General features: G+C 35.7%; 3 protein-coding genes across 4 annotated transcripts; 1 reads left to right on the top strand and 2 right to left on the bottom strand.

The window, feature by feature from the left end:
* Window positions 1–176: 176 nt before the first annotated feature.
* LOC132166662 (uncharacterized) lies at window positions 177–6,263 on the bottom strand. Of its 2 annotated transcripts, none has more exons than XM_059577512.1 (7): window positions 6,089–6,263; window positions 4,744–4,858; window positions 4,591–4,661; window positions 3,376–3,660; window positions 3,124–3,211; window positions 2,159–2,288; window positions 177–475 (listed from the first exon to the last, which is right to left on the bottom strand). In XM_059577512.1, exons 1-7 carry the CDS (start codon window positions 6,110–6,112, stop codon window positions 397–399), a joined length of 792 nt encoding a protein of 263 aa, XP_059433495.1. In that variant the 5' UTR covers window positions 6,113–6,263; the 3' UTR covers window positions 177–396. The 2 variants fall into 2 exon arrangements, with proteins under 2 accessions (XP_059433495.1, XP_059433496.1); XM_059577513.1 differs by having other exon boundaries at window positions 3,124–3,202.
* A 4,853-nt stretch (window positions 6,264–11,116) lies between these two features.
* Window positions 11,117–15,956, top strand: LOC132165975 (probable mitochondrial adenine nucleotide transporter BTL3). Its single transcript, XM_059576696.1, has 4 exons — window positions 11,117–11,900; window positions 12,630–12,933; window positions 14,154–14,621; window positions 15,419–15,956. The coding sequence occupies exons 1-4, from the start codon at window positions 11,449–11,451 to the stop codon at window positions 15,491–15,493; spliced, it is 1,299 nt and encodes a 432-aa protein (XP_059432679.1). The 5' UTR covers window positions 11,117–11,448; the 3' UTR covers window positions 15,494–15,956.
* A 1,137-nt stretch (window positions 15,957–17,093) lies between these two features.
* Window positions 17,094–24,945, bottom strand: LOC132165614 (cyclin-dependent kinase C-1-like; the record flags this gene model as incomplete). Its single annotated transcript, XM_059576248.1, is given in 12 exon segments — window positions 17,094–17,940; window positions 18,249–18,319; window positions 18,487–18,544; window positions 18,657–18,796; window positions 21,635–21,752; window positions 21,889–22,009; window positions 22,111–22,183; window positions 22,281–22,390; window positions 22,542–22,571; window positions 22,678–22,768; window positions 22,928–23,009; window positions 24,837–24,945. Coding segments are annotated over 12 exon segments (1,547 nt in total), but the record flags the coding sequence as incomplete, so codon positions are not given.
* Window positions 24,946–25,662: the final 717 nt, after the last annotated feature.

Genomic DNA, 25,662 nt, shown 5'->3' with positions numbered 1-25,662 from the left:
TGGCGTGAATTAAGTGTCTTTCCTTTTGTTTTTTTTTTTTTTTTTTTTTGAAGTGGTTGACATGAAAAATCACTTAAAACATGCTACGTAAACTAATGTGAAATAAGTATTAAAAGTAGCATTATTATTTTCACAATATTCCGCATCAGAATTCAATAGGAGGATTGCACAGTGGATAGTGGATACCTAGCACAAACATGATGATTGAGTAAAGCTTATGATAGTTATTACAGAAAATCTAGTAGAAATGTGGAAGACACTACTTATGTACAGAGGGCACATGGTAAGATGTTTGTATTAACATTATGAAGGGAATTTCAACAGTAGTTCCCAACAGAACTTCATAAAAACAAGTAGAAGCATGAAAATGGAAGGCGGAGAAGGCAAAGACCACCATCAGACATGAACATAACCATCACCGCTCTGCCTCACTCTCAACGTCAGATATATCAGTACCAATGTTCCCAAACTTGACCTGAAAAAATAATCACATGATTGAGTCAATGGTCGATAAAGAAAGAAACAGAAGAGAAAAACCCAAAGGCGAGGCATACAATTACAAAGTTATTGAAAGCATTTACAGTAGCTGGTAACTTTCAATGGTCGATAAAGAAAGAAACAGAAGAGAAAAACCCAAAGGGGAGGCATACAATTACAAAGTTATTGAAAGCATTTACAGTAGCTGGTAACTTCTTGATGTGTGGTTCAAATAAAGCATCAAGCTCAGTTAAAAGTGGTCCATCAACCAAATATCCTGAACTGTTAAATAGACTAGTTAAGTGCTCATATAGTCTAAACTCTAAACAGTATGACAATAACTAGGCAAAGCAGAAAATGAAAAAAAAAAAAAAAAAAAAAAAAAAAGGAAAAAAAAAAGGATGAGTTGCTCCCAACTCACTGAGCCTAATCCCAATTACTACAAACTTCAGCACGATTTTTTTTTCCCATTAACTTTCATATTTCTCGGCCCCTATTCTTCTTCACCTTTCATCCACATTATATACACGCAATGTCTCTTTCTAACATTCTGCTTCTTGATGGGTCAATCCATAATAAAAGATGGTAAGCCTTTGCTAACTCCGGAAAACCTATAGGTTAATGCCACATATTCCACCCCTAAATATAATATTTTGGTTGAGCTCATATTCGGTGATAATATCACTGTCTCCATCGCTATTACAGCTCTGTACACAAAATTATCACCTCATACGGCTCCCCTAGGGCCATAAACAAATCTAACAGATGGAGTTGGAATTCATAAAGCAAATAAGGGTCTATCTGGTGACAAATGTCAGGCGCCACCCTCAGACAACAAAGGGACAGGGGATTGAAAGAGAAACCCCCGTACCCCTCTCCCTAAAAGCTGAAGCACTTGGGCATCAAAATCCAACATAGCCATACCCCAAGCAACCGGATCAGAAAACTTGATTTCGCACCTGCTAACTAGAGTGCAGAGTCTCTTTGAAGCTCAATGAGAGCAAGAAAAGGTTTGCCTTGGAGTTTCAACTCGGTTTGCTTATTTAAATTCCCGAAGAGCTCCCCTCGCCCTACAATTTACCCTGTGGCAGATGTCATTGCCAATCCATTCGCATGTTTGTGCCCTACTTAATCATTAGTATTACACTCTACAAATTATGTTTTGGTCCTCCCAATTCTAAAGTAAGCATCTCTCAAGAGTTTTATCCCTTTTTTTTTTTTTTTTGATAATTAAGCATGTCTCGAGAGTTCTACACTGAGAATGTATCATGAAAATTATTTTGGAACATATCTAGTTCATAGTTAACATCAATACCAAATGTTAGAACGAACATCAAAACAGAGCTTACTACAACCCTATATTAATGGAAGACACTACTGTCCCTACTCTCAATGGTCATGTTATAGTTCCACAATACATGTCTTTGGTCAACTCATTGATTTAATGCTCCCATCTATCCATAGTACATAAGCAATAATGCAAACATATTCACAAAAACCCAGATTCTATTACTGGTGGGGCTCTTTTAAGATGTCAGCAGCAAGTTAACATTAATCTTTTTTTAAAAAAAATAATAATAATAATAATAAAGTAAATCCAATCATAGTAGAGAAAAAAAAAATCTAGAGTTACGAGATAAACTTGAAACAATATTCAATTACTTGTGGATCTGGAGCTTACAAGATTGAAAATAGGAGAACGATCTTTCTTGAATCGAAGGAGATCTTCCTTGAATCGAATGAGGCAGAACGTTTATATCTTCTCCATCGATTATTTGGAGTATCATGGGCCCTCTCAGTCACTGATTTATCTGTTAGATGGAAATGATAGTTGAAAAACAAATTGAGTACCTAGTTGTAAACCATTAAAAGCATAAAGTGATAGAGAAAGTGTGTAAGAAGTTCAAGTATATGAATATTAATAATTAAAATAATTAGTAAATTCTTCAAGGTAAAGTAATAGAAATTAGAGAGTAATAAAATATGCATATATTGCATGCAAGAAAGTTTACTAAATTTTAAGATGGGTAACTATGAAAGCCTCAGTATATGCAAAGGCTCCCAATAAGTGTTTATAAGCTATATTATTATGAAGGATTTCAACTTCATTAGCCATACAAAGAGAAGGGATCACGGCCTATGATTCAAGTTTAGGACAATCAAATCTCTTGGGAGTTTTTAATTGTGTCTTGGTGTGGTATGTTCATGCTTGTGCACTACCTGCTCGTCATTCTGCTGGGAAATAGCATAAAGTTCTCTAGTGCTTGATCTTGTCACCAAGGAATCATACTGAATCCACTTGGCTAGAAGAAGTTTTAAATGTCTTCAGAACATATAGGTAGCCACATAGAAACCTTTTATGGGAATGTCTCTCTTTACTTCTTACCAAAAACGCAAAAAGGTTTTCATTATTTGATGCATTACAAAAAGAGAAATGAGAGAAATATGGGAAAAATATGGGAAATATGGTTGATTTGTAAGATGATATGAGAAAAATATTGACACCGATCATTTCTCTTACAAAAATGTAGAATATTGTATTTTTTAAAACATGTATGGATCACCAGAGATTACGAGAAAATGGGGATGTAAAAGATCACAAAGAAAAAAGCAAGCAAATAAATGGTAATATAAATGCTTACATACCTCTTGAAGTGCCATGGTTCGTCAAAAGTTGCATTAGTTTTCCACCTGTTTTAAGGCTTGCCTGTCTCCACAACACCCTCTGCAAATGCTTTAAGCCATGAAGTACAAACGTTAGAAAGGAAAACAGTAGTTGTCCAAGACAATGAAAATCAAATTTATCCAGATCATATTTGTGGTTTGCAATTACTTTACATATGCTGTTTTAGATAATCTAAAGGCCATAGAATAAGAAGATGAGCAGATAAAACTTACAGTTAGCACACCCTCGCCTTTTAAACTTTCAACACCTTCATCAGTGGATTCAGGTTTTTTTGAATATTCCTTTTCAATATTTATATCGACAATGCATGGGGGAATCGCATCAACACTTTTCGTTTTCAAATCAATGCAGTTCTGACAATTCAATTGTGCATCCAAGCACATCTGATTTTTGGATGGATTAGCAACTTCCAAGAAGCTCAGAAATGCCAACTCTGAAGCACATTGTGGACTGTTGCCTTCACCAGACAGCACTGAAATGCTGTAGACATCTTGGCCCTGCAAGAAAGGGAAACTTGAAAATCTAAACACATATTTTAACCCATTTCCAAATGCTCATTTTCACATTAAATTAACCATTCAGTTGTAAGAACAAAAGGATCAAAACCAATGAAGTTCAGGGACTTGGTGTCTACAAACTCTTTGACAAGAAAGATGACAAAAAGATATCTCTTGAATTCAAAAGTGATAATAACTGAAGATGAATCTATCGAAGTTAGCTACAGCATATTCCTTGTAAAAAGCTCATTGCACAGTGCTCATAATCTCCTCCAAAAAGCAAAAGGGCAAGCTCAAACATGATATTCAAAATTCACTAAAATATACCCGCTTGGTCAAGCATCCTTCAAGAAGTTTGAACCTCACAAAAAGGCCAAGTAAACATGGATTCTTTTCCTTGTTTCCTGTTATCATGTTTTTACTATTTTGATAGATAAAATGAGAGTACATGTTTGTTTAATCATGTTCCTAAAAGCGTAATCCAAACGCATGTCCAACAACTTTAATTGACATCAAAAACCTTAGATGGTAATAATAATAACAAGTATCATTCATGGTGTTCTTTAACCAACTTCTTGAGGTTGGAAACAGAACTTCTGGTTCAAGATGAAAACAGTATCTATTCATGCCATTATAAATCATGACCTAGTGATGACACAATAATAAAACCAATGAAGTGAATGAATTATATGCACACTCAGATTTTTGGTTACGGCATTTGAGTGAAATGTCAAATTGAATATAAACTTTCCGTTTTGGGTGTACAAATTTCTATAAGAAGCATGCATCAAGAAACATGTGTTTTGGTGCAATTTGTTGGGTAGGAATGAATTATTTTTAATCACCGAATTCCCAGTCAAAGCAACAACAATTCACTAATTTAATATATTCTAAAAAAACTAAATCACAATATAACAAGGAGGACCTTACGTGTGAACTGTGAGAGGGGCAATTTAATCTTTCTGGAAATGAAGCATCCTCCAGAAGGATTGGCAAAATATCTGCAATAAATTCTCAAGATAACCGTTAAAGATCCTTTCCTAAATAAGGTCCATAATCGTGAAACTGATTAAGTACAATTACCTATAGAACAGTTTTGGTTGACCTCATCAAAACTGGGCTTTAGTAGCTTGAAACATGGACAACTGACGGGTGCACTGCCACTTCCGTCCAGAATGCCCTGGATATTTTTTTTTCCCTGCAAGTAAATGTACATGTCAGAATCAAGCATGAAAACACCTCCAATTAAGAAAAATGATTACCAAATGGAATATTTTTTGGTTAAATACACAAGTTATACATGGCACCACAATCATTAAACCAATACGCGACCATTGTGACATGAAAGTTACGATATCACTAACAGTCTAAGCAGCCATCCCCTCCTATTACAGGTAAAAGATGTTCTGGCGTAGATAGGAGTCGCGGTACATTTCAGTGTCCAAAGGAAGCACTATATAATTGAATTTCATTTTACATATGTGACAGCATAAATGAACAAGTTTTGTTCCACAAAGCCAGCAAAATAACCAGACCACTGTCACACCAATAGTAAACAACCCCAAGAGAAATCTGGAAAACCCATCCAACTGACAGAATTCTCATTGAAAAACAGAAAATTTCAGGCAATCATTAGCGGGGTTCAATTCAAAATTCTCATTCCTGCACCACACGAAGACAAGATGGGCTACTGAATCAGCAAGCATTACTCAGACATACTTTAAATTGAGAACTAAACATTTTTCTCTAAATTATTGAGGACACACGCGTCAAGCATCACAATTCAACAAGTTCAAAAAAATTAGTTCAATGTGTAGAAACACAAGCCTTTGACACACAAATTGCAAAGTTCAACATGCTGATTTCAAGTCCAAGAAATGAAATTACTTGTTCAAATAACTGGATTAGAGCCTAAGCCTAATTAGAGAGGTAAACGAGGTCAGTTCTTGATTTTAATTTAAGAGAATAAAAAAAGAGCAGCTTTAATTACAAACATTCACAAAATTCGGTGCTTACTGCTTAGTACAAGAGAAGCCCACAAAAAAATTGAAAAAATATATATTAAAGTTGAGGAATATAAATTAGGTCTAGCCACACAATCCTTTAATATATTGCATCGGTAGCTGAGGGACTGCGTGACAAGAATTTTCTTCTTCTTTCCCTGAATGTGACGTATTATATTTAAAATGGAGCTAAACAAATGAAAATTCGAAACTTTGAATTTTAATTTATTTTCTTTTTCCTTTCCTTCGATTTCTCGGCAACCAAACGGCGTAGATTGGGACACAACCGCTTGAATTCGAAATGAAAAGCATAATTAGAGAGGTAAACACCAAATGCAGCTGAAATCAGAGAGCCAAAGCTTGAAACAGTTCGAAATCTTCACTCACAAGCAGCTTGCATTTAAAAAAGAGAAGGAAAACTTTACCTCTTCGAACTGATTCGCAGCCATTGCGTAGAAAAAGCAGCAGAGACACTATGTAGCCGTGAATGCGATCATTTCAGAGCCTAAATCGAGCGACGGAGCTAGCGAAAGAGAGGAGAGAGACGGACAGAGACAGAGAGATGCAGCCTGCAGGTGAACGTTACGTGGAAAGAGAGAGCCTTTTTCTTTTTATTCTTATAAACGGCACGATGTGCCAGAGAAGCTCCTGACTACGACATGGACGACGTGACAAAATGCCCATTATCTGCCCAGTAGCTGTGACCAAATTGCCCTCCGCTTCCCTTTCAATGACCAGTTTTTAATTTTTCAACCATTTTGCGATTTTAAACTAAATTTTCTAAAATTATAGGCTTAAACTCACTTTACTCTTGAAATTTCAAGAATTTTTTAATTCAAATTCTAATGTTTAAAAATTAGCAATATATTTCTTAATGTGTCAAAAATTTTAATTCAGACATTTCGTTACTAATTTCTATCAAATTGAATGAAAATTTATGAAATTTCGTAATTACCCTTGATGCATTTTTTTAAAAAATTTTCCTCCAATTAGACATAAATTAGTAATGGGGCCCTAAATTGAAATTTTTTTAAACATTACTAATTTTTAAACATTGGGGTTTAAATTGAAAAACTCCTAAAACTTTCGAGGATAAAGTGAATTTCACCCAAAAATATATCATACTTGAGATTATGTTTTAAAAAATTGTGGTTTAAATTTTTTTAAAAAAATAAGTGCTTTTAAATTACAGGTAATGGTGTGCCTTTTTAAAAATTAATTTGCTTTTATCATATTAATTTTTGAAATCACAAGCCTAAACAAACTATTAATTTTATACTATTTGCTTTTATCTCTCCAATCTTTATATTAAATCTTCACGTATATTTTTTAAAATTAAATTATTAGATTTTATCATATTAATATTACAATAAAATATTAAGTTAGAAGAAGTGATAAATGATAATATGATAACATTTTTAATAATTTAATTTAAAATAATAGTTAAAATTTGAGAAAATCTATATTAAATGACACTTTAAAAATTCTAGAGGATTTTGATTATAAATCTGCTAGATAAACACTAAAAAAAATAAATTAAAGATGTAGAGGAGTGGTTCAAATCTTGGACACTTTTTTTTTTTTTTTTTTTTTATTAATACCCGATTAACCAAAATGAAAATGCTCAAAAGAAATGCAAATAGTAGAGCCCGTGAGTCTGTGAGAAGTCAAATGCAGATGGCTGGATGGGAGATTGTGTAAAATGCGAAGGGCAAATTGGGGAAAAGGGCGAATCTTGGGTGATATTATGGTACGTTACGAGATTTGTCTCGATTTTGGGAATAGGGCAATAGGCTGCATGTGACGCTTAAAGCGAGAAAACGAGGCTCGATACAACAGACAACGAGACAAAAGTCAATCAAAGGGAGAGTCACGGGGCGTTTTCTGTTCAGAGCCTCCAGACCCATCTCTTCGTCGCCTGTGACGGTGACTACCTCGTGGGACGACCAAAACAAATATAGACCGACCTTTTGGTCGTATTGTAAAATGTTGGCTTTCGATTGCCCTATACGAATCGGACACAAGTCATTATACTATTGACAAATTAAACTATGAATCTTATAAAAAATTAATAATTGGTTTAAACTTTATTTTAATAGGTGTGATATAACACATGTAATATTTAATTTAAATTTAGTGATTTGACGGAGTCAAAGTTCGATCGCAAGACTCTTAGCTTTGATATCATATTAAATCACCAGTTATCCTAAAAACTTAAGTTTATAAAAAAAAAAAAAAAATTAATCATTTAATCATTACTTTAACGGTCAGAAAAAGGGATGTATTAAAATTGTACAAAAATATGTATATGCTTTCTCACTCTAATCGCATGTGGAGCTCTGTACAAATAATGCCAATGAGATGAAGTAAAGAGAAAGGTTAAAGTGATATGTTGGTGGTTCAGCGAGGAGTCCCTCCAATGCTTGAGTTCGATGAATGGCGTTGAGAAGTGAACAGCAAATGATGCAAGACGGAGTCATTATGATGTTTAAGTGAGTCATGATTAGCTTTGAGAAGAAAAGTAAGCATAATGAGTAAGAGTATTTGATGAGAAGAATTAGCGTACATCACCTTGATCTACCTCTTTCCATTTTATAGAATGTTTCTCTCTTAGTCGATTGAGGGAGAGTTATGGGGTTAACAAAATTTGATTATATGGCCCCACTCCCTTAGCTCATGTTTTCAGCATATTTTGGCTTCAGCAAAATGTCAGTAATCAAAGTGACAAGAGCCAAGACATTGTGGATGTAATTCTCTTTATGCTCCCTACACATGCTCATTCATAATGAATCCGATCATGCCGACTTACTCGAGTTAAGTTTGGCCGACCCCAAACTAGCTCAAGCTCTGTTGGCCTAACATAGATGATGTCATGTCGGCTTGTAGGTTTCGTAGGCAATGAATCTGGATTAAGGTCAAATCGGAGGTGGGTCCATCTAATAACCACATAATGCTTACTTCCAATAGACATTATTATATGGTACACCTATTTCCATTAGAAAGGGTAAAGTATTTTAAAAGAAATGGATTAAAGAAAATTATTCAAACCAAATCTATTAAATTGGCAAATTTTTTTTAGAATATATGTATTTTTTAAAATGTGTCAAGTTCTTCCAAGATGAGGAGAATCAGAGCAAGTTATGTTATGAGGATGAAGAACAGAGCAAGCAATTCAAGAATAGAAGTATGCGAAAGAGTTTGAACAAGAACCAAGAGAGAATCAATGAAATATCCTCTCTGATTAATCAAGGGCTAAATGCTGAGCTCATTCTATAAGCTTTTGTTATGAATTCTTCTTATCGTTAAGCCTTAAAGGTGATATTTTCTTTCTTATCTTCTTTTGGTTCCTTTTGAATCTCTGGCTACTGTATGCCATGCAAAGATAAGATTGCCAATTTGCCAATGAGAATATAAAGCCAAAAGTGACCGTAGGAAGGGAATATATTCCACGAACAAGTTGCAGAAACGCAGCGTTCAGACAAAAACATATATAGATGCAGAACCGCAAGGGGGAGGAGGTTCGATTAACATCTCTGCCCCTCGTCTCCTACATGAATGCTTAGCTTTTTAACATTATAAATACAAAAGGATAAAAGTGTAATTAGAATACGTATCAAATGTTCTTTGCAATTTGTTGCTGTTACAACTATTTGACCACTTGTTAACTTGTGTCCATATGTTATTGGAAGGTGATAATTTTTTTAAGTGGTTGACATGGTTCTAATCAGTAATCACATGTCGACACGTGTTAGCATGTTGCAAAAGAGTTATAAGTGTAACATTACTCATTTAAAAAATATTTTGTATTTTAAATTATTTGTTGAAGGTTTTAAGAAGATTGTTTTGTTTTTAATTTTAAAAACAGATAAGTGTTTTCTCTTTGAATTGGAAAGAGGAGTGGACAATGGTAAGGAGTGTAAGAGGGGAAAATAAATTGAGTAATACTATAAACTATATTTTTATCCTACAACTATCTCGTAATGTTAATGTGACAGTGCCAACTAATTATAGGATTAATTTTTGTTAAAAAAAAAAATCAAGAATGAATTGAAATTGTCACATTAATATTGTAGAATAATTACAGACAGTGGCAATGGCGGCAGATTAGAAGATAAATTTGAAAAAAAAAATTAATAAAAAATTTAAATATAAAGCCAGTTCACTCTAAGCCTCCTTTTAAATCAAAGTTTGAGCTTGATAAATTGCCAACAGCCTCTATCTGGGAATTCTCTTTTCTTCTTTTTTCTTTTTATTTATTTATTTATTTTGATTTACAATTAACTCCTTGTGGTATCAACATGAACTCAAAGGTTCTCGAAATATGCAAAAAAATAATAATAATAATTTAGTTCCTACAGTCAAATTTTGTCCACTAATTTAACAAATTCTGTCAGTGTGACAATGACTTAAATATGACAAGTATCACAATTTTATCGGCTCTAACGTTTCATGTTATCATAATCTGTTAAGTCAGTGAACAAAATTTGATTGTAGGGACTAAATTATTTTTTTGACATACCTTAGGGACCTTTGAATTCATTTTGATATCACAGGGAATTAATTGTAAATCAGGTAAACCACAGTAACTAATTTTACATTTTTCCCTTAATATTGTCACGTAAATTTGATAATATTAATATTAATATTATTAAGCATAAAATTCAGTGGCCCATCTGGGCTGGGCTTACTACTATCATGCCCATGCGTATCCCATCTAAAATTGGCTTAGAGGGTCGTCATTTAAATTTTAAACCACTTTGTGGGCCGTAAGCCCAGGAGAGACCGAACCTTGGGCAAAGGAAGAGAAAGAGAGAAAATGACCTGCCGGCTGCCAGCAGTGACTATTAAGTAGGATGGACCGGTGGCGGTGGACCTCTCTCCTCACATATTCAATGGCGGCCGAGGGTCTTACCGCCTTCTTGCTCTATGAGATAAAAATATAGTGTATAATATTATTTCTTAAATATTGATATATACATACATATTTCACTTATATAAAAGGCAAAATAATGTTACGTTCTACATCAAGTGTCTCAACCAATTTTTAAATTTTTGTAAGTAAAGACCGATTAAAAGTTGGTTGGAACTTGAAAACCTAAAGTATTATGAGATAATGGTAAAAAAGAAATGCTATAAAGACTCATATTCTCGTACTTTTAAATGTACATTTTTTTTTTTTTTGATATGTCCGCATAAGAGGGGGAGGGGGATTCGAACTAATGACCTTCACTTTATTAAGTGTGGTCCCAACTGATTGAGCTACTTCTTGAGGACTAAATGCACACTTTTTAAAATAGTGTCAAGTAAAAATTTATTTTTATTATGTTTTTATTATGTTTACTGACTGTCGAAAGTCAAGAATCGGTTGGTGACGGTTCGGTGCGGATGAATAAGCGTTTACTCAGCATTACTACGTTACTACGCGAAAGATAAATAGTAAACTCGAAGGAAAACTGTGACGCGCAAGGCCGAAGCATTGACGGTCAGCCACCAAATCGAAGACGACGAAAAACCCGATGTGAGCGTGCGGCGATGGAAGCCAATCACCATCAGTATAGTTCCAATTCCTGCTGTCGCTCTCCTTCCCCAAATCTCATTCCATTCCCTCGTGCTCTTCAAGCTCCTCCTGCTATTCCCATAACTATTCCCATTCCTATTCCGACTTTTTCTTCATCAACCGCCCCTTTAATACTCTAAATGTTGTTGAAATCCAAACCCCATTTCCACCAACCCACTCACCCCCCGAAGCCTCCCTCTCTCACACCACCACTCTCACTGCTTCGCAATGCACGGCCCCGACCGCTGGTTCACCCGCCTGATCGAACCCGATCCGTCCGATTCGTTGCCCCTCCTCGGAGGCTTGTTCCTCGACCACCACAATGTTCCCGCTTCGTTTGTCAGGCTGATCTCGCCGGGTAGTTTTTCGGGTTCGGGTTTGGGTTCTTGGAGCCTTAGACTTGAGGCTCCACGGCGAGGGAAGAGAGTCGGCGGAGAGTTTTTGTCGGTGAGCTTGTCGATAAAGCGAGACGATCATGGGGACAATGGGTACGTTCGGGAATCTGGGGAAGTGCTGGGGCAAAACGAGAATAAGAGTATGGAGGAAGAGGAGGAAGCGGTGGAGGAGGCGGTGGTGTATAAGGAGGAAGAGAAGGTACGGACGGTCAAGACTAGGGGACCATATGCTATGAACGTGACCAAGCATCTCTGGGCTGGAGCTGTTTCTGCTATGGTCTCAAGGTTTACTTTTTCTTTTTTTTCTTTTTTTTTTCAAGTTTTATTTTTGAAATGGCTACTAGTGTTTGGTTGTGAGCTTGTGGTGGTCTATTACACTAGTGAACAGGAATTTACATAAAAGCTTGTTGGTATATGAATTCTTTCTGTGTGTGCTCTTCTCTAACTGAAGATTGTATCCTACTTTAGTTTCTGTTGTTAGGCTGTAAACTTGGATTAATTTTCTCACTACCCAAAGAAGTGCCCGTCACAACTGCATTATACCCAAAAATAGATGAATTCCAGTTCCACTTAGTATATAACCAATGTGGACTTAGCAACTGTACGATGCCTTAACAATCCATTCACTCAACATGAGATTTAACTCATATTCTTCTTGTAGAGAAAAAAGATGTGGTTTGCTGAGATTTTTTTTTTTTAAAGGAAAGATAATAAATTGGAACCTTCAATATTATGTTTAGCTAATAAATACAAGCAATGCTATAAGGAGGACTAGGGTCCTCCCAAATGTGACATAGCTTTTAAAATTATCGTTGAATTTAAGATGACCATTATTAAATTTTGATCTATGGGTGATTTTAAAAACCACATCACATTACATTACTCAATAAATACACCATAAAACTTTTGGTGTCCAGTAGATGTGTGTGTGTGTGTTTTTTTTTTTTTTTAATTTGCTTATGGATAACAATTGTGTTGATTTAAATTTTGTCTACATGTATGATGCTGAATCAGAACCTTTGTTGCCCCACTTGAAAGATTAAAGCTAGAATATATAGTTCGTGGTGAGCAGAAGAACCTTTTTGATCTCATCAAGACAATTGCAGCCACTCAAGGGCTGAAAGGTTTTTGGAAAGGAAATTTTGTCAATATTCTTCGTACGGCGCCCTTTAAGGCTATCAATTTCTATGCATATGATACTTACAGAAATCAACTGATGAAATTGACTGGGAACGAGGAAACTACGAATTTTGAGAGGTTCATTGCTGGTGCTGCATCTGGAATCACTGCTACCATGCTCTGCATACCGATGGACACTGTATGTGACAGCTAAACACTTCTTCTTTTACCAGTGGACTTTTTGTTGTGAGCTTTCTTTTTGCCTGGTGAAAGTTTGAAACTTTTACACTTATTTAACATTGAAAACTTATATGCAGTTTTGAGATATCTCTTTTGGTGAAGTGTTTATATGTTTCTATGATGAGAATTCATGTAGGTTAGACAGGACTAACATATCCCCCTCCCCCTTCTATCCTACAAAAAAAGATATGTAATCCACCACCAATCCGAAACCCTATGTTATGCCTTTACTGCTCTCTTATCCCAAGATGGAGTCCTGGACTTTTTGCACCTTTGTTGTTCTGTCATCACGAGTGTTCGTTCGACTGAAGTGTGAGGTTACTTAACCTAGGGCAAGAATTAGAAGTACCATAAATATGTTTCTGTCTAACGCAGTTTATTGGATACTGTATTGTAACATAGGGCTAAAAGTTCAAGCAGGGCCCTCCACCTTTTATCAATATCTCATTACTGTTCCGCTTCAAGACCCTTCCGCTTTTGTCCATAGGACTTGATATGAAACAAACCGATTATGTAATTGAAAAGAAGGAGCTGGAGGGGGCTAGAGGGAACACTGCAGCTCCCTTCTCTATTCTTAGTGGAGTACTCTTGCTTGCCAGGGGAATAACCGTAGCCTATGACTGGGGTACATTAACTTATGTTACTTGTGCTCTCACGAATATTGGTCAAGTTGGATATAGTATGACCATTTGTAGCAAAACCTTGTAATTTATTTGGACATCCAATTTTGTTTTCATTCCATATTCATCGAGTCTAGCAATAATTATAGGATTTCAATGGAGGACCTTATTTTGGATGAATATAATCAATTTTGTTATTGAATGCTGTCATACACGATAAAGTTTCATGTTTTAATATTGGGATCTTAGGTTCTAGATTTGTTACAGCTAAAATGGGCCCAATTCAAAAGGCAAAATTCTGTTGAAATGAAATCAAGTCTGTTATCCTGCATATGTTCAAAGTGCAGACATTTTGTAAAAGTTGATAGAATGATATTTTACGCAATGGGACGTGTGAGTGCCTTTGTAAGAATTTTGGATAATGTTATAGTTAGCTATACCAGAAATTATAGACATGTAGGTTTTAACTTTAGCCAATTTATCATAATAATGCTGTATACGAATTCCTTTTGGAAAGAAATAATCCATGCATTACATCCGAAAATTTGAAATATTTCAGATCAGGACAAAGATGGTAGCACCTGGTGGTGAAGCCTTGGGTGGTGTTATCGGTACTTTCCGCCACATGATCCAAACAGAAGGATTCTTTTCTCTTTACAAGGGCTTAGTACCCTCCATCATAAGCATGGCCCCTTCAGGTGCGGTGTTCTATGGTGTTTATGATATGTTGAAATCAGCATATCTGCATTCCCCAGAAGGGAGAAGAAGAATCCAAAACATGAAACAAGAAGGTGAGGAACTGAATGCTTTGGAACAGCTTGAGTTGGGTCCGGGCAGAACATTATTGTATGGGGCGATTGCTGGTGCTTGTGCTGAAGCTGCTACTTATCCATTTGAAGTTGTGAGGAGACAGCTCCAAATGCAAGTGCGGGAAACAAGGTTAAGTGCACTGGCAACTTGCATCAAGATAATTGAGAAAGGAGGTGTTCCTGCTCTCTATGCAGGATTAATTCCCAGCTTATTGCAGGTACAGTTCAGATCTTTGGTAAACTTTTTATTGCTTAAAGGTTTCTGGTTTGTTGAGTAACTGTGGATGTCCTTGAAATGATAACTTGGTCGATAAATGCTTTAGTAGACCATAAAGTCAAAGTAGATGCACGGGTTTTAATTTCTTGGTCCTTGTTATACACATTAGCAATCGGTACATGACACACAACTGGCAATAGGCCTGCCAGTAATACGAGCTATTGAAAGATGAAGTTTAAGATGGCGAGAATTTTATGATCCCCTTCCTACCTGCTTTTCAATTTTTCTTTCCCAGAGGTGAAAGTGAAAGACTTGTCTGAAAATATTTTTCTATTACAATCATCTACGCCCTTGTTCTCTCCTTTCACTCCTCTCTATCACTTTAGTCAGACACTTGAACATCATCAGGGTTATGAAATTTGTATTTTCTCTGGAATAATAAAAAACTGTGATCCCTGCCTCCATAAAGACCACTGTGGCCAACTGCCCTAGATTTTAAAACCGTTATCTACTACCTACCTTTGAATTAGAAATCCTTACCACCTACCTTACCCGGAACTGGAAATGTCCTCCAATATCATAACCATGAGAGGTCAATGCAATTTATCTCTTTATGCCCATTACATATAGACCTTCATTATTTTCCTTTTTTTCCGCTTTGTGTATGAGAAAATTATGTATCTGACTTTAATTCTCTGTGTTTGCATAACATGATAATGTTCGATTCCATCGTACATGATGACCTCGATTTATCCTTTCAAGTTCTAACATGATTTTACATTTGTCTTTTATTTTCAGGTTTTACCATCAGCTGCCATAAGTTATTTTGTGTATGAGTTCATGAAGATAGTTCTCAAAGTAGAGTCCACATAGAGAGCCTGCTCAAGTCCATTGGAGTGCGCTTGTGGTAGTTGGATTTTCTGGTTTCTTTTTTCTTCTCTTTTCTTTTCTTTTTTTTTTTTCTTTTTTTTTTCTTTTTTCTTTTTTTAATAAGGAAATATATCTTTTTTGGGGATTTTTTTTTGGGATTTTTTTTTGGGGGGTGGGGATGGAATATACTTGATTAAATGGAGCAGTTGATGTTTTCAGTTGTGCTTCTGCTCAAGTATATTTCTTTTAAAATTTACATGTTACTTTTGAAACCTACAAGTAGAACAACTGAAAAAACTGATTTATAAAGGAGTAAAGAAAATAATGTTGGTGAACGTGTCAGTGATCTGTTAAACCATAATTTTACCCTCCGTTGTTCATTTGGAGATTATCTTTATTTCAAATTTTGATTTTACTTTTCAAAATTTATGTAATGGCGAGGTGGTTTGTCATTTCTATTGACATTATAAATACAACTCTGAATTTCTGTGTTATCAAATACATACTTTTATTCATTTTTTATTTATTTATTTATTTATCATATAGATTAAAATTTATCTTTTCTTTTTTTTTTGTCACATTTTATTGGATAAGGACAACTAAATTGGATTAAATAACTACTGAAAATTTACATACTTGTGGGGGAGACATTAGAACCTCATCACCTATTATGTTAACCAAGTTATAGGCTTCAAAGCTTATCATCAACCAGGAATAACCGGATCAAAACTTCTAAGAATCACTTTCACCTGTGAAAAGAGAGAAGGATAGCGTATCAATTCTAGATTTGTAATTGATTTCTTCTATATTCTTAGAAAGAATTTCATTTCTCTTATATTTTATGAAAGGAAAAATGGTGGCTTGTGAGGTTTCATCTTTTATCAAATCACTCTTTTAAGGTTTATAATTCATCAAATTTATCAAATCACTCTTTTAAGGTTTATAATTCATCAAATTTCATCAAAAGATTCACATGCCGTTATCAATTGACTCTCGATATCATTTCTGTTAACTTTTTAACGGTGATGAGTGACATGTGGCCACCATGTCATTTTTAATAAAAAGTAAACACGTGTCCAAACAATCCAATAAACAAGCTTACTTTAGACATACACATCACATTGGATGCGTCATGTCAACTGTAACTTAAAAAAAGTGACACGTAAGTTAACAGGTTAAGTGTGTCTAATGTAAGTTAGTTGACTAGATCATCTGGTCGCATGTTTATTTTTTATTGGACATAAAATGGTCTAATGGTCACGTGTCACTCATTATGTACAGAATGAGTCATAATAACGGTGCAAACCTTAGGAAGTGATTTGATAAATTTTAAATGAAACCTCATAGACCAAACATTTTTTCCTTCTATAAAAGACAGTAGAAAAAGTGAAAATGACAACACAGACACCAGCTGCAACTGCTACATGAAAGCGAAAGTGACTTTAGGTCATCTCTAGAGCTAAACATTCCCAGTAAGTGTCATATACGTAGCACCCAAAATAAGAAAATATTGAGGAAAAAAAGAGAAAGAAATTAAGAATGAATAATATTAAATAATTAAAATAAAGATTTGTTATGGCGTAAATAGATGCAACATGAATCATGATGAAACACCCATTGATAGAAATTATAAGTCATACAAATTTGATTTTCTACTTCTTACACGGGCATTACAACTTCTTCATGCCAAAATGAAACAAGGGCATAGAAAAAGCTCCCTAGAAAAAAGTATATACAGTATTTAAGCTTGGGAAATAATGACCGAAACGTGTAGAAACCCGTCTCCAAGGTCTGATTTGCATAATTCCAAATTACAATTATAAGCCGATGCCATATTCACTCCCATTTCATTTGTGTCTCTCTTCCACATCGTAATTATTCAACCAAAGTATTGGTTCTCAATTTATCATTGCTGCCAACCATATTGTTGATTTCGATTCCCGCCCAAAGGGTTCGGAGCTCTACCACCAGCAGAGCCGCCAAACTGACCACTTTGGGAGTAATTTGGGGGGCCAACTCCATAACCACTAGCAGCTCCTCTTTGACCCGGAGCAGGCATACTGCTCCCAGCATATGGTGGTCCACCCCGCCCTTGTGCTGGATATGGCCCACTATTGTAGGTTCCAACTTGGGTCCCACGATTTTGGTTATACCCCCCACTCTGGTTTGCACTTGGAGGATACCTATTTGGACCTCCGGGAGGACCGCGAGGCCTTCCGTATTGGTGATGACTAGGTCCGGCAGACACTGGAGGCTGCGTATTGTTGACAGGATGACTAGGCCCATGCCAATGAGAAGGATGAGATTGCCCACTATGTTGAATGGGAGGCAGACGCGTATGCTGCTGCGGGTGCTGCAGTTTCTGCCTCTTTGCTGTTTCTTCATTTTGTCGTTGCTGCTGCCTTTTTTTCTTTGTCTGGAACTCGTGTGATGATTCATACTTGGGCAGGCTACATGATCCAATCAAAGCATGGTTTCAACATATTATGAAACTAAGAAGACACCCTAAATGTGTTTGATAAAGCAGAAATCAATTAGAATATGCAAATTTTAAAAGGGAGTTCAAGCAGAAAGGGACATGTCTATGTAAGCACGAGAAAAGATAACCGGAAGTTGTTTGCAAAAGGTGGCACACCACAAATGGGTATACCTTTGGGGACAAGAATGTTACCTTCATTTTTCTTATTTAAATGAAATGTGCAAATTAACCTTTTAACTCCTATGAGGGGTACAGAAATTTAAAGCCGGGAATCCATACCTCTTGGGATCGCAAGGTAAAGGATCATTCCAGAAATACTCTGCAACCAGTGCATCCTGGGCAGATATTCTCTACATAAACAAGAGATTAGCAATAAAAAAGAAAATGAGAATTTGAAGCAAATGACAACAACTATATTGAAAATTGAATACTACATAGTAAAAACCTAATTGGTAACCATAATGAGGCAAGATCTGTTATAATCAGGAAAGAAACAAATCTTGATGTTCGTTGGTACCTTTTCTGGATTAAGAGTTAACATGCTGTCCAGCAAATCTAGAGCATGGCGGTCAAAACTGCAAATCAAGTAAATTACAAAAATTAGACTTAGTAAACAAGTACTCTAGTATATTGTAGCTGTCCATTCTTTTCCATGATTATGAAAATAATATATCTTTGTTTACTTACTGTCTAAAAACCTCTCTTATACGTCTCTTCATGGGCCTTGATGGCTTGAAATTATTATACCAAGGCATCTTAGAACAACCAGGCCAGTTGATCTCATCAGGCGATCCACAAAGCTCAAATATCTTGTTCAATTGCTCAGGCTACAATAGAAGTGAAGAGATTATCTTCAATATCTAACATCAAAAGACGTTTACTTCAGATCAAAGTTATCATCATTCAGATATTTTGATAGAGATGTGCAATGGTATGCATAATCATTTAATATCATCTAAGGTAAATGATTTCCGCCAGGTTTCTCAAAATTTTCAAGACTTCACCATTCTCCAGTTTCAAAACCAACAATTTCATGCTTTAGTTAAAACCGACTCATTGTCAACTGAAAATTGAGTACTTAGCTTCTCACATAATGTAACCCTTACCCTTTGTCTAGGCTTGGACCAGCTGTGCAAAAAAATATTGACACTAGACACCACAAAGGCAAAGCTAATCTTATTTTTTTGATAAGTAAAAGGAATTCATTAAACAACCTAAATACATATGAAGAATACAAGAGAAACGCCTAACCAGAAGAAAAAAAAATATCTGAAAAATCATGAAAGCTAGAAAAATGAAAGTAATCAGTGGTATTCGTCCAATGGTAGGCATCGAGAAAGGACGCCTTTAATTCCACCACCATCCTCTCACGGTCTTAAAAACTACAATAATTGATTTTTCTCCAAATACACCGCATTAAGCAGGGTCGAACCATTTCCACACTGCTGCACAATGAAAACTGCCAAACTGCCCTCTCCAACAAGAGAAGAGGTCTACCACTCATCTACGCACAACCCAATCTAACCCAAAGAGGCTGAAAATAGTATTCCATTAAGTACAAGCAATCTCACAGTGGAGTAAGAGATGGTCAACGAATACCCCCCTCTTCTTACAAATCAACACCAATTTACCATCATAGTATGTTGCTTCCTTAGGTTTTCTATAGTGAGGATCTTCCCCAACATTGCCATCCAAGCAAAAAATGCCACTCTTGAATGAACGTTATTCCGCCAAATATTCCTCCAAGGGAAAGGAGTACTATCGTAGAGAATTAGGACATTGTAGAATAATTTGACATCAAACAACCCTCTCTTAGAAGGAACCCAACAAAGTTTGTCTTCACCCCCATCTCAATGTTAAGAAGTCCAACAGACTAAAGAAGAAAGAAATTCACCTCCCAATCATGGGCCGCTAGGATAAAAATTAACGTTCCACTTATGAGAGTCACTAGAAAATTCCAAATGAACAGCCACAAAAGTGTCATTAAATTGAGAAATTCTAAATAGCTCTAGAAAAAACTACCATAAGGGTTTGATCCCCACACACCATGTCATGTCAAAATATATTCTTGGAGCTCTCACCGAGCCCCTCCTGATTTTTTCCATATATCCACCTCATACGACCCATGGACATCATTAGAACACCACCCATATTTAAGATCCCCTACCACCCTCCACATAGCATTTGTTTCATGCACATATCGTTAGCCACTTCCCTAATAGAGCCTGGTTGAACATAAGTAAATTTCGGACCACCCCCCCACCAAAAAAAAAAATCAAAGAACAAACCTTCAACCAACTTTTTTTCCTATGCAATACACAGGAAAAGGGAACCTTAGGCCAGCCACTTTACCAAGTAAAATTTGAACAGCTCACCAACACCACCCCACAAGAAGTCCCATCGTAACTTCTCTATGTGATTGGCTATACCAGTAGAGAGTGGAAAAAGAGACATAAAGAGAGTAGGCAGATTAGATATAGTGCTCTTAATCAAGGTAATCCTCACACCCTTTGGCAAGTACATCCTCTTCTTCTAACTAGCCAAACAGCACCCTACCTTCTCTATAATGCCATATGCCATCCCAAATAGATTTGTTCTTAAAAAAGGCTCCCAACGGAAGACCTAGATACTTCATAGGCAAAGAAGTTCATATAGCTTCGAAACTTTTTTTTTTAAGTAAATAATCCAATTTCATTCAAAGCAAAGGGCACACCCAAGTACACACGACATAAACAACGGAAAAGCCTAACAAAAAAGATTTAAAAAAAATACATGGAAACAATCATTGACGGCCATTCAACGAAAAAGGAAGTTAAAGAAGTTTTTTAACTCTGCCACCGTCCTTTCTTTGTCATAAAAGTTTTGGTCATTTATTTCTCTCCAAACACATCACTTCACGCATAGCAAAATCATCTTCCAAAAAGCTTCACTTTGAGGGCTACCAAACTTCCCTCTCCAACAAGCCCTACTCTTCTTACACAAAGAGCAACAATCAACCACAATAATATGCCACATCCTTAGATTATCCAAAGTGAGGATCTTACCTAAAGTGACCGACCAAGTGAAGAAAACCACTCTCATCAAAGGGGTCTTACTTTGCCAAATACACCACCAAGAGAAATGGGTGCTATCTTGGGGAATTAAGACATTATAGAACAAGCTAACCACAAACTGCTCTCTCTTGGAGAGGATCCAATAAAGCTTGTATACACCATCTTGTCTCAATCCAATGGAGTACATCTGATTGAAGAACAAAGTAAACAATTCCATCTCCTAATCATATACACCTCTCTCTCTCTCTCTCTCTCATGCACACACACACACCCCAACCTCCTTGCATCACTGTTGCACACTGGCTCTCACATAAACCTTGCCAAGAACTGAAAAAACATAATTTTCAGATTATGTATTTTTGACAAAACATTCTGGTTTTTTACCTTGACGCACTAATCATGGTTTAAAACTAGATTCCTGGCAAGAACATACTAATCAAGAAAAAAGAAAATTAAACTAAATTCCAATTGAAAACAAATTATGAAAAGGCAGGTTGTGGCATTCACTACCATTTTACACCACCACCACATACAAAACCAGAAGGAACCTGCTTATGCACATCATTCTCGTAGTAGTTATCACACTAAAAAAAAACAGTGAACATATTTGACCTCATTTTTCCCAGGTAAGATTGGTTTCCCATTCAAAAGCTCAGCAAAGATGCAACCAACAGACCACATGTCAACAGCCGGGCCATACTTCGTGGCTCCTAGCAGCAACTCTGGTGGCCTGCCCAAATCATGCCAATCTGAATCAACTCAATGGAAATGGGGATATTCTTGAAAGATCAAAGGCATGGTGCAGGGAGAATCACAGCCAGTGATTAAAATATAATCTATCATGCACCAAGTGAAGAAAAATTTACCTGTACCACAAAGTAATAACACGATTTGTAAGATTCCCAGTGTGGTCAGTAGAAAATGATCGTGCAAGACCAAAGTCTGCTAGCTTCAAATTTCCCTCATTATCTATCAAAAGATTAGAACCTGCAAGAAAGGAATTACTCAAACTTAAACCCAATCACGAAACATTAAGAACAAATTCCAATAAAACCTTATCTCTTAAATAATAACACATGAAGAATCACCTTTGATGTCCCGATGAAGCACTTGATTAACATGACAGTAATGAAGCCCAGTCAATAACTGCTTCATATAACACTGTATTTTAAAAATAATATATATCAGTAAATTGTTAGGCATTGATGTTTGATCACAAAACATAAAAACACCCCTACAATTTTAAAACGTACAATACCTTGATCTGGGGAACTGTAAATCTCAGCCCAGGACGATCAGCAAGGCCAGTCAAGTCATGGTCCATGTACTCAAAAACCATGTAGATGCCTCCCTTAAACTTATTACCATCTGTAGTTCCCAAAAACATATAACTCATGAATTTAGGTACCAGGGACACTTTAAAACCACATGTACAACCATAGGGAAACAACTGGGATAACAAGCAACCAAAAATAACTCATGGAACCAACTAATCTTGAAAGCATACAACAGCTCTCACCTTGATTTCCTTGCTCATCTGTCTCGGGACCTTACACACAATAACAAAATACAGAACGTATGAGCAAAATAATTCAATATTGTTGTTAACCATCTATAGAAGATGGAAGTCTTCAAATCTAGGAAAACTAAAGTACCTGGAGATGTCACAATCTCTTTCAGCTTAATAACATTTTCATGATGAAGCTTCTTCAGAATTTTAATTTCCCGAATAGCTGTTATAGGAAACTGCATAAATAAAGCAAACACGCCAAACAAATTATTTGAAAGAAAAGTAAATTTATATGCATCAGTGCGCACACACCCATATGTTGTTTGGTAACAACTGCTTTCTCAATCTTTGTTGGGTTAATCTGCCATAAATAAGAACAATGAAAAAAGAATTACCCCTTCTTTTTCATTGTCCATGCGTATCTTCTTCAAGGCAACAATTTCTCCAGTTCTGATTTCTCTAGCCATATAAACTTGACTGCAAAAAAAAAAAAAAAAAAAAAAAATCAGCCAGCAGACAAACTAAATAACTGAATTGATTTATAGTTCAGCAAAATCCATATAAGGCTTAAGAAATGGCATCCACTAGTGCGTAGAGACAATCTAAAAACTTAAAAAGATGCGAAACTTATATAATAGCCTTACATAAAAGATAGACCCTGTTGCATTTTACAGTAAATTACATAAATGCTTCAATTCTTATGAGCAGAAATATACAACTCATGGTATCTCATCACAGCTACTAAAGAGCACTCGAACCCAGCTACCCAAAATGCTAAAATTGGTCTAAAATACACAGCATCCAGCTCACCAAATTTGGTGAGCATTGTTCACTGACCAAATCTTGTTTTTGCTTTCCTTTTTTAAGGAATGAATAAAGAAAGACTAAAGAAATTCTTGAAAAATAATATTTAAATGGAAAAGTGAAAGTGGATATCTAAAATGTTGAGCCGGATATAGGTGCTTTGAAAAAGTTGGTGGCTAAAATAGAGAGTAAATTTACTGAGCCGGACGTGAATGCTCTTACTTATCGTCAATCCCTTCACATAAAAAATATGTGATCGTAATATATTGTTTCTAACTCTATTCATGTCTTCTTCAGCTTACAACCAAAGAGAATCTCAAACTTAAAGTAACGTAATCAATTGTTGCCAGAATGGTCATTGCTGTGCTTCAAACACATGACACCATCTAAATTACTTTCTATATACTAAACTTTTACCTTCTTATAACCTTTGCATTCTGTAAACCACGGAAACACAAAGTCACACAAGTTTTCCTTGCCTAGACAGTGTTTATCGTCATTATATACTTGAAAAAATACGAAAGGAAGCAAAGGTCTTGACAAAAACTTCTAGTTACATTCATTAAGGATAATCTAGAAGGAGAATATAAGAGAGATACATAGCACAAGCACCATATCAATAGTTCAAACCTCATTGAATCACTAGAAAATGAAAAATCTATAATCAAACGAATGAAACAAATAGAACCTCAGTACATTCAAAAAGGAAGCTACTTTGGCTAAAAGAAAAGAAACAGAATGATAGAAGCAAAGGAGTAGAATTTCAAGCATTTTTTCTTTTCCTTTCCTTTCTCTCATCCTGTCCCAAGAATCGATAGAAAAAAAAGAAACAGCGAAAACAAACAGCAACAACAACAACAAAAAACGACAACAACAAATTCTTCTTCATAAAAAAGCCAAACCCACATCTTTTTTCTCAATAAGGATTGCTTCAAACAATGAGTAGTGATATAAGGAGTACTAGAATCTTCCTAGAGTCGTCTTCCCAAACGTGATGTGGCTTTTAAAATCAGAGTGGTGGCTTTTAAAATCAGGGATGGTCATAATTGAATTGGTGATTTTAAAAGCCACCTCCGACGTCTATTAGGACCCCTATATCACTACTCTCAAACAATATGATAAACCCCAAAAAATCAGCCACCCATATTTAGTTTCTGATACATACAGCATCTCAATTCAAAACCCAGATATGTCATTAAACACCAACAGAACCGAAGACGAAGAAGCAGGGGAAAAAAAACACACAACTTTTCACAACCCAATAACCGCTAAAGCACCAATCAAAAATCTAAAACTACCTCACCCAAGAGAGAGAGAGAGAGAGAGATCAGCGAATACAACGATTGCAAATAACGGAAAAAAGCCCAAAAAAAAAAAAAACTTTCGCGCTAGCCACGAACCCAACTAGAAAAACACGAAGGCAAAAGATTTTCTCCCAAAGTAGAGAAACAGAAGTAAATAAACGAATAAGAAGATAATTATGTGTGGGAGAGGACTGACCCATAAGTGCCTTCGCCGATCTGCTCCAACTTCTCGAAGCAGTCGACGCTTCGTGAACCCCAAGATGGGTATTCCTCCACGTTCAGCTGCCCTGGTCCGGCCACTGACATCTCTCTCTCTCTCTCGCAGCGCTTTTGGTTTTCGTTCTCTTGGGGAAAACTACAAGCGGCTTCGACTCTGCTTTCTTTTCTATTTTTTCCCCTTACTTCAATGGGGTCGGTGCGAAAAGTTTAATGCTTTAAGAGAATAAAAAGATAATACTGTAAAATTAATTAGTTTGGTTTTTTTATTGGATATACTGTACTGGTGTTCTTTACTCACAGGGGACTTTTGCCCACCGGTTTTTGTTTTGGGCATGAACAAATTTTTTGTGGGGTTAAAAAAAAAAAAAAGGTCAAATAGAAAGTCTAAATCGTCTCACTACTATCCTACTGTACTGACGCCGCTAATTCATGGTTGGCTTTTTTTCTTTTTCTTTTTCTTTTTTTTTTTCAGTAAATTGACAATGTTACGTTGGCATAATGTAATAGTAGTGAAATGAGAGTATGTTATATAGCATTCTTCCATTAATGCTATAAATTTTTTGTGTTCTTTCAAAAATATTGTAATTTTAAAAATTATTATTGGGTTTGTTTTAGATCACTTTTTAATTTTAATCAAATTATAATTTTATAAGTCGCATTATTTTTCAAATGACACAAAATAGACTTTTATAATTACTCAGCATTTCTGGGGTGAAAATTTAGAACCGCTAACCATTTTTTAAAGCAATTATTAAAAACCGTTAACCGGTTAGTTGTTATTGGATTTTTGAAAACCGTTAACC

Source organism: Corylus avellana, chromosome ca11 (genome assembly GCF_901000735.1).
Source record: "Corylus avellana chromosome ca11, CavTom2PMs-1.0".
NCBI lineage: Eukaryota > Viridiplantae > Streptophyta > Magnoliopsida > Fagales > Betulaceae > Corylus > Corylus avellana.
The sequence above is the reverse complement of the archived record's forward strand: the minus strand, read 5'-3'. Positions and strand labels throughout refer to the sequence as shown.